Genomic DNA, 9,094 nt, shown 5'->3' with positions numbered 1-9,094 from the left:
ATTTTTTCCCCCTGAAAGTTTGGGCCAAAGCATGGGAGCACATTACCCATGCCAAAACACGGTACATCGCCCAGCCGTGCCCGGATGAGGAAAGGAGCAAGAGAGTAGGAGTCACGGTCTTCACAAAAAGGAAGCACTAATATCCGTGTACACTAGTGAAAGCGGAAAGCTAATATGTAGTGGAGATTCTCCAGTGGGATAGGGAGGATGAGGGAGAGCATTAAAGCTAAGCAACGTGACAAGACATCATTGAGAACTAACCTGCCCACCGAGGAACGCACGTGTTTCTGAGTGCGCGAGAAACAGGTGTGGAAGGGGATGAAATGCACAGGGCCCCTGGGGACCCCGATGCGGTAGGAAGGGTCTGAGGGAGCTGGTGGGCTGCACACTCTGAGTGTGAGAGAGAAAAATGAGGCCCAACGGCCGCCCGTCATTGGAAGTTTATTGAAAGCTCGCGGGTGTCACATGAGTCTGACATTCCGGTGGTGACACGGCTTTGTAGGGCAAGGACTCTAAATTTTAAGATAGTTGAATTGGGAAAGTGTTTCCACCTTCTTGTCATTAACTTCTTCCTGGGCGGGGGGAATGCTATTTATGAGACAGAAATATTTTAATGTGTTGTTTTAGCTGAAGAGCAGTTTTTAGCCAGAGTATATTTAGCAAGTGAGTTTTGGTGGCGGGTTTAACAAATATTTCCTCTCTGAGCTGATGCAGATACATTCCCCCCGCCCCCTCCATTGGTATGTCTAGAGAACACAGGGCAAATGCATTTTCTCTTCGTGTATCTAGCAAATTGGGATAGAACACACACTTTGTTTAAGGATACACGTCAAGAAGAAAGACTGAAGTATACTTCCAAGCAAAATTTATTAGATGTCTATTCAAGAAAAACACAATGACCTTTGCTTGTAAGAATTCAAAGTCAATTACCTGAAAGCCAGGTATGAATATTTTTCCTTTTAAAATCAGATACAGAGAGTAGAAACAGTAATTTTTCTTAAATGTGACAGGCAACAGATATTGAAGTCTTTTCCCATAAATGGCGTGGAAGATAATTACTCGTTTATCGGCAAAGCTGCATGCAGCTGACCTAATTGCAAGCCAAAGGCCTTTAAAATAGAAAGCTGGTTGTGAACTTGACAGTATTCAAGGTAGGCTACTCAAAGACGTTTCTTTACCTTTTTCCTACTGAAATTCCTCTGTACTGGATATTAACGTCCATTTCAGTTTGGCTGCTAAGATCTTTGAAGTTCATGAACTTTTGCATAAACACTGTCTTAACAGAATCACAATATCAAGGCGTGCTTATGATCTGTGGGATCGGTAAAAGACAGTCTTTAGCTCAGTTGAAGGGAAGGATGAAGAGCAAATTAGGAAATTCCCTTGTTTTCTCAACAACTAAATAGTCTGTACAAAAAAAAGAGCAAACATATGTACAAAATTGTAGAGTCTACGCACATTGTGAAAAGATCCATCACTGTCCACAGAAGAAATATCATAAAAAGTTTTATCTATAAGGTGCTCAAGATCCAAATATGAAGAGTTCTTATGCAAAGTCATAAGAAATACAAAGCTAGTTCTCAGAGTGTGTGTGATCCAGGCACTGTGAACTGCGTCAAATCCTTCAGGCTCCCCCATCATTGTGTCAGTGTCTACTTCAGGGCAGAAAATACAACCTGAAGGATTTAACACTGCCTCTTGAAAGTGCCTAACGAATCCCCAGGAGATATTGTACACACACCAGGAAAATCCGGCTCAGCATATTCCTGTCCTCAAATGTAGCCAGGATTCTGAGTTCCACAGAAGAAAAATAATTATCATAGTAAAAATAACTGTATTGATCATAACCCTTGCTAAAACCAGCCTTAATACTCATGATGCTTCTAAAGTACTCTATTTCTATAAAATAAAGTGTGGGATTCTTTTACGTTTCCATAAACTGTACGACGTATCACAGGGATTGTCTGTACTCATACCATCGCCAACGCGTGTGCGCACACACAGTGGAACCTTAACTATGAATATTGCTTACAGATACTTTCAAGTGTCTATGTTAGAATAACTTTTTGCACCTCTCACTAACACTGCTTTTATTTCAATTTTATCCGATAAATAAAACACTAAGAGCTCATTGTTCATGATGCTGATTATTACATTTTAATATAAAATAGCAATGCAACTTTACAACACAATATTTTTTTTTGTAGTCTAGCTAAACTTCTTATAGTCTCATGATGATTACCAAAAGCTCTTATTCACTTACTGTTTGCACTTCTAAAAAGTACAAAAGACTCGCAGGGAAAGACTGCTATTGGAAACTCGCATTCAGTTGGCAAAAACCTCACTCATCCGAATGACCGTTCCTACCCTTGCTTTAGACTTTGTGATCACTGTGCATATGACAACACAGAAGTGCAGGCAAACGATAGCTGAAGTACAGTTGTCATGTCGTGTAAACGAGGACACTAGGCAAACTCGTGAAAAGGAAAATACACTGCCAAGCTAAGAGTGTGAAAATGCACACCATGGTGTTCGGTGATAAACCCTCTGCGGGCCGCCCGACGGGAGAAACGTTCTCCGGAGTGGGCCGGGGAGCCTCCTGGAGACACTCGCCTCTTCTGCCTCAGATCGTTAGCCCCTTTCAAGTGTCCTGGTCTCCTTTCTGACCCCATCACACAGATTTCTCAGCCCAGAGCAGGAAGCGGGAAGAATGCACTTTCACACGGAACCAGCCTGCCAGTCCCCCCCACGGCTCGGCGCTGGCAGTTACTTTGCTGGTGGTCGGGTGGCAGGTGGGGATGGTGACGGTGGGTGACTTCTACTGGAAACCGTAAGGCATGACAGCGGGAGGCCCGCGGGGGCCTTGGAGGGCGGGTTCCTCAGATGTGGTGCTGAACCGCGGCTTCGGTAGGAGGGAGGGTGGTTCACAGCCTCTTGACATAGTTCCCGGGGAAGGTACCGAAGAATTTGGTTCTTCTTGAGGTTCCTGCAAACAGAAGCAATAAATGAAAATGTCAGTCCATATACACGGGCTTGGAAAATCTTCCTGTCCAAGGCTTCACGGAAGGAGCAAACCCTGCAAGGCATGGGGAAGAAAACACACTGAGACATGGGGAAGCCTGAGTCAGCGGCTTTTGTGGCATTTTAGGGTCAAACCCTCTGCCTCCATCATGCCAGGCTGAGCCCAAGAGCTCAGCCTCGCAGCCCGAGGGGGGCCCATCCTACTGGGGGAGTGGATTTTTAAGGATATTGTTCTCACATCTCAACCAGGTGTCACCAGGAGGCATCGGGGGACGCGCTCACAATCCAGTGTTACTGTCTCACAGGAGATCGTGCCGCACGCCCCACGGTTTATTTACAAATAGCGCTGCCCGAGTTCTTAATGCAGCACAGAAAATTTGCGCAACTTACAAAGTCACTAAAGGAAAAAAAGATACACCACCGTTCGTGGACGGGGGCTCTGTTATCGGCATGATTTCCAGTTCGAGTGAGACCACGAGCGCCAGTGGCCATCAACGTGATCGCCTTTCCTTTCAAAGAACGTAATTCTCTTCAAACTTTTTGTGACCGTTGGTGCACTGAGTTCATCCTCGGGACTTCCAGCTCCAATCAGAGTGACCAGCGTTGTCACAGGGCCACGTCTCAGTTGGGCTCTGTCCCTGGGTGGCGAGCCCTTCGGCCTCGACGCCGAGCGGTGAGTTAGCACAGCCAGAGGCTCGTGGCTGCAGCGTGGCTGTGGTCCTCCTGCTGTGTCCTCACTGGCTGCCTGGCTGCAGGGAGCCCTCACTCCCTCCTCCGTTGTCCCCCCAGACTCCCGTGCTCTTGCCCGTGTGCCCTGCTGCGCGAGACTCTGGTCTCCAAGTGTCCCCTCGGACAACTCCTAGTCTCCCAGTGGGCGGAAGGGAACGCCTGTCCACGTCCTCCACGAATTCCGGCAGGGCGAATCCCTGGGCTGGTAGGGTGCCTGCCGCAGCCCTACTGAGTGGGCACGCTGTTTGCGGGACCCCGTTCCCTCAAACGGATCCTCGCTGCCGACAACGAACATTCTCCGCGGGACAGAGTGTGAGTATTTCTTATCTAGGGAGCATTTTTGTTGGTGTTCTTAGATCTTGGCCTTTCCTGGCTGGTGCCATTTAAGGAAATTTTCTTCTCCCGGGTGAATGGCAAAGAAAGCTAGCAGAAAATCACACCTACCCGAAGTGGTCAATACTAAACTGCATTAAAAGCGCAATGGCCTTGGGATTACGCAGTGCATGTGCAAGTCTGAAAGGGCAAAGGCGTTACGAAATCAGAGAGAGCGCGCGACTGTCTCATCAGGCCATGCAAAGGAGCAAACACAAACTCATTTCCAGTGGCCAACTGTGTCCAGAAGGAGACGCACACATACCCACAAACCATCCATCGTCACACTTTTCCATCACGTCGATGACGTCGCTTTCTCTGAGCTCCAGCTCATCCTCATTCCTCGGAGTGTAGTTGTACAGAGCCTGGAACCTGGGGCAGGACAAACGGACATGCTTCAGAAAGAAACCCTCGCGCCTTCGCAAAACTACAGGAGATGCACGCTGTTCATGTTACTTTTCACATGTCTGTGATTAACATATTATGATTAGGTAACCTACGTCTTTGATAAGCATGTAAATAGAAATATTTAGACTCGCGTGGGAGTTAAATCTCTCTACTGGCCTTTCAACACTTGCGATGAGGAATATTCAGGGCAGATCGTAACATCTCTGAGTCAGATAAAACATTTTAAGGTTTATCAGTCAGACCCACATTTCAATCGGCGAGTCACAGATGTCGAACATCCAGACATTCAGGACTAACAAAGAATATGAAGAGGTGCCAAACGCATTATTCAGCTGCATATAGACAAGGAATTACAGTTTTAGCTCTCTATGATCGGAAGGAAACTGTCGCAGTTTGCAAGTTGAATTTTCAAATTATTCTAAATTGAGATGTATGTACAAGATGTCTCAGACACATGCCTTCTAGATCACTATGTGAAGATGACTGTGAAACAGAATATTATCATGTTTTTCACCAGGAAGAGTTCTTTAACGCAGTTTCGTTTCCTAGTCTGAGTCTGTGTTTTCCGAGGACTTAGAATTTGAAAATTTGATAGTATCCACCCAGGAAATGAAGTTGGAGGTATTCTGTGCTCTGTTATCACTGACGTGATTTCCAAGCGTAGAGAGATCATGGGCATGAACGTTCCCCTTTCAAAGGCCCTGGAGGAGTTGTGCTGGATGTGAAAACTCCCCCTTGAGGTGATTTTACATAAAAAAAAAACCTGATAGAATGCTCTACCACTTCCCTTTTTCTGTCTGAACTCTTTGGCAGCATACATTTTGGTGACATTGATTAGCAACAAATTCAGACACTGAATTTTTGGTCATAAAACACCTTGTGTTTAGCGCACGGTAACATGGACTGGCCTTTGGGAAAGTGAAGTCACGGACTCCAGCGGCTGAGAGGTCGGGGGCGTTAGGTCTGCAGCGGAGACGAGAACCTCGCAGTGTTTCTAAAACATTATCAGTATCGGGAGGGGGCTCCAGAAAAATCAGTGACTTGGTCTGCTGTTTGCATAACAGTTACGTAATTCTACCAGTGTGAGAGAATAAGAACCACCTGTCAGGGCATTTTGGATTGTTTTTTTTAAAGCCAACTTAAAATATTTGGTGATACTGAATACTGCTCAGGACTTAGAACAGTAGTTCTAATTTATTTATTTATTTGGGAAACCATATTTTGGTAGAACGAGACTATTCTACCACTTGGGCTCAAACGTCGTAAGTCGGGGACACAGCCCCTTGGGCGCCCCTCCCTGTCCTTTCCCAGGACCTCGGTAAGGCAGGCCTGGGCGGGGGCTGGGCGTGTTTGGGAAGGGGTCAGTGAGACGAGGTGTCCAACATCTTCTCCTAGAAAACACGTCTTCCCTGGCCTGGGACCAAACCCTGAAATTCCAACGCTGGAGACGTCTTCCCCTGTTAATATTTTGGCCTCCTGGTAAAACTTGATGGCCACCTGCACTCTTTGAGATGGGCTTCTGCGCCCATCTGTCGAGAGGCAACTCTGACTATGGGGAAGGGCAGGGAGAAGCAGCCAGAAGCCCTGAACGACAGCGGAAAAGGCCCGGGAGGGGCGGAACACCAACATTACTTAGTTTGGAGGTCTGCGTGGGGCCAGCCCTCGTTGGAGTAATCAAAACTATTTTGTGGTTTGCTTAGGGATGGGACATGGAGGCCATTCAGGGGAAGGGATGGTACATTTTGTGTATCCCTGGGGAAAGTTGATTTCAACATAGTTCTTTCTATAATCTCACTCTCGAGAGATAGATCCGTTCCCGGGCTGCTAGTCCAGTGGGTATATGTCTCAGCATCTCTCGCTCGGGGACATACTGATTCTCTGGCCGAGCCTCCCAGGGTTCAGCTGTCACCCAGGCACGGCTCCAAGCACTCAGAGAGGCAGGCCTATTTAAGGCCACAGACCCCAGCTGCTCGGAGAATCTCAAGGTCCCAAGAGCCAATAAAACCAAAATTGGCACGAACTCCTACTTCGCTTTGGCGTGATGAAAGCCAGGGTGCTTGTCAAAACTCACTTACCATCTTGGTTCACTTAGACCACAAAAGAGCTGGGGGGAGGTCAGGGAAACATAAACCAACCCTTCAGAAACCCTCGTTTGGCTTTCAGAATCAGCATGGGACGGCAGGAGATGCAGTGAATTGCAATGTCACCTGCTGGTTGGAAAGAAGTGCGGGCGGGAGGGACGGTGGTGGTGGGGCCCGGGCGCCTCCGTAAGAGATTGGTCTTGTCCACAGGGAATGCCCCACCACCCTTCATGCTTTCCTTAACCTGCAACTTTCTAATCGGGTGTTTCACCATAATTCTGAACTACAGCAACGTAACACATTGTCCCTCTTTTCACTCAAAACCTATTTCCTGAATGAAAGACATTAAGCCGACACCTCATGAATTGGGGTTGTCATCAAACAGAAGTGGAATAAAGAGTGTTTTACAGTGCCCAAACTGGGACTTCAAAACTGTGCCTTCTCCCGGCCTCTGAGCTCAGAGGTTCCATAAACAGGACCAACATTGCAAATGCAATATGACCAATCTGATGCAAATGGCCAGGACTGCAAGTCTTAACTCCATAGTTGGTAAAACAGTGCACCATCCTACATCTGTTAATTCACAAGATCCTTAAGAGCTGCTACTGTAATCTGTGGGTGATGCAATAAACCTAACCAGCCCCGGAATTTATTTTTCTGTGATGCGATCCTATCGTCATTTGCATAAATAGGAAAACAAACAAAAATGTTAGAACTACAGGTCATATTTGAAATGTTCCCAGTTCAGTGAAATTTTGAATGGTTCTTATTTCCAACCTGTCCTTTTCATGGTCTTTTTCTTAAGAAGGCCTTCTGGCTGTACTCGGAGACAGCCAGTCTCGGGTGAGGGATGCTCTCTGAGGAGCTTGCTTTTAGCTAAGTTTCAGGTGTGCGAGAAGCGAGGAGGATGCACAGTGATGAAGGCACCAGGCCCACACCTGCTGGACTCGCTGGGCTCCGGGTGGGCAGAGCCTGGGCCGTGGGCGGGAGGCTCCCTGTGTGCGCTCAGGTGTGCCTGACCTCCCTCCCTCCAGGGGCCTAGCTCCTGACTCACAGAGTGGTGGGCTCCAATAGGAGGTAGATCCCCCTGAGCATCTCTCATGGGCAACAACGGAACAGAAAAAGACGCACAACATACGAGTCTGAAGGACAGTGTCTGACACCTTCAGGATGATTTGACTTAAGTGTCAGCAAGGAGAGGGGACTTGGAAGTGTGAAGAGGCATGCCACCGAATGCCAGCACATTTTTAATACTGCCATTCCCAGAGACCCTCCCCAGAATGTAACTTTGGAATTGCCACTAACTTATCGCTTTAGGTCTATTGTTACATTCTCCTGCTCTCTAAACATGTGCAAAAACAAAGTTAAGGCATTTTCAGTGTCTTTAAAGCGATAGCTACTAGAATCTACACGGTGAGTGGACAGAGGGAGATGGGCTCCCAAGTCTTAGGAATCTCTGAAGGCTTCTCTAGCGCATAAATCAGTCTCTGCAGATCGCTGGTTTCTGTTTTCAACTAGTGTCTTCTCTCCGTTAGGAGAGGCGGAGACTATTGCAACCCCTCTCAATCTGGGGGGTCTCATGCTAGTTACTTTGGTCTCTGTCACTCGCAGAGTTGTGCCACCCTCTCTCTCGGTCCATCGGTCGTCCATTGTGTGGGTCAAGGTCACTCTTGAGTTTGGAAGAGAAGAAGAATACTTACGGTTCCCCCCCACCTTGAATGTTCTCGTGAGCAAACACAGGACGCTGCGGCTGAAATGAAAGGATTCTCAATGTAATCAGTGTTGAAACTGCTACTACTTACAAGATACTTTGGATAATGGCATGGTACTTTGCTTGACATTTAATATTTCCTGTTGTAAAAAACCAAGAGGAAGGACAAAAAAAAAACAGCAAAGGGCTTCTGCCAGGTTAATAATTAAAAATATTTTGAAGGGGGCTTCAAATCAATTTAAGACAACCAAGGTTCCAATGTTTTGAACCTACCCACAAGCTAGTCTGCTCAAGTTTTAAGGAAAAGTCGGGGTTCAGTCCCATTGATTTTTTCAAAGGCCAGGAATATGGCAAGAACAGAGACAGCGAACCACTCGAACGGGAAGCCTGGACACCTTCATACACCCTTGCTCCTCAGCGTTTTCTCGAACAAGCAGAGAATGCGCCACATTTAGTCCGACAGCAACGTGTCCACATTCATTCTCACATACTCTCCCTTCACAGAGGACATTTCCGCACACAGCACAGATGGAAATACCGATAGGCGGACACCCCATGCTACATTTGAGTCAACACTCTCTGTTCTCCGTGTGGGTGACACACATGCATGTTTAAAAAAGAGAAAACAGAGAACTCGAAATAGAACGCAACAAACGATATCCAGGGAACATGTAACATTTTACCTTAGAAGAGAAATATTGGTGGGAATTCCCCGTGCACTGAACTCCCAAAAGAGTTTCCTTGCTTTTTAAACTAAGCATCAAGACCAGTA

The 9,094-nt window shown here is 46.9% G+C and overlaps 1 protein-coding gene across 8 annotated transcripts in view; it reads right to left on the bottom strand.

The window, feature by feature from the left end:
* Nucleotides 1-848: 848 nt before the first annotated feature.
* SORBS2 (sorbin and SH3 domain containing 2) overlaps nt 849-9,094 on the bottom strand; it is a 158,467-nt gene continuing 150,221 nt past the window's right edge. For all 8 annotated transcript variants that reach the window (XM_028526537.2, XM_028526540.2, XM_036011748.1 and 5 more), the window contains 3 exons: nt 8,312-8,361; nt 4,388-4,494; nt 849-2,986 (listed from right to left, as the gene is read on the bottom strand). In XM_028526537.2, coding sequence (XP_028382338.1) covers nt 2,925-2,986; nt 4,388-4,494; nt 8,312-8,361 — 219 coding nt within the window. In that variant the 3' untranslated portion in view covers nt 849-2,924. The remainder of the gene's footprint in view (nt 2,987-4,387; nt 4,495-8,311; nt 8,362-9,094) is intronic.

Source organism: Phyllostomus discolor, chromosome 11 (assembly GCF_004126475.2).
Source record: "Phyllostomus discolor isolate MPI-MPIP mPhyDis1 chromosome 11, mPhyDis1.pri.v3, whole genome shotgun sequence".
NCBI lineage: Eukaryota > Metazoa > Chordata > Mammalia > Chiroptera > Phyllostomidae > Phyllostomus > Phyllostomus discolor.
Note: the sequence above shows the minus strand (reverse complement) of the source record. Positions and strands in the feature narration are given on the sequence as shown.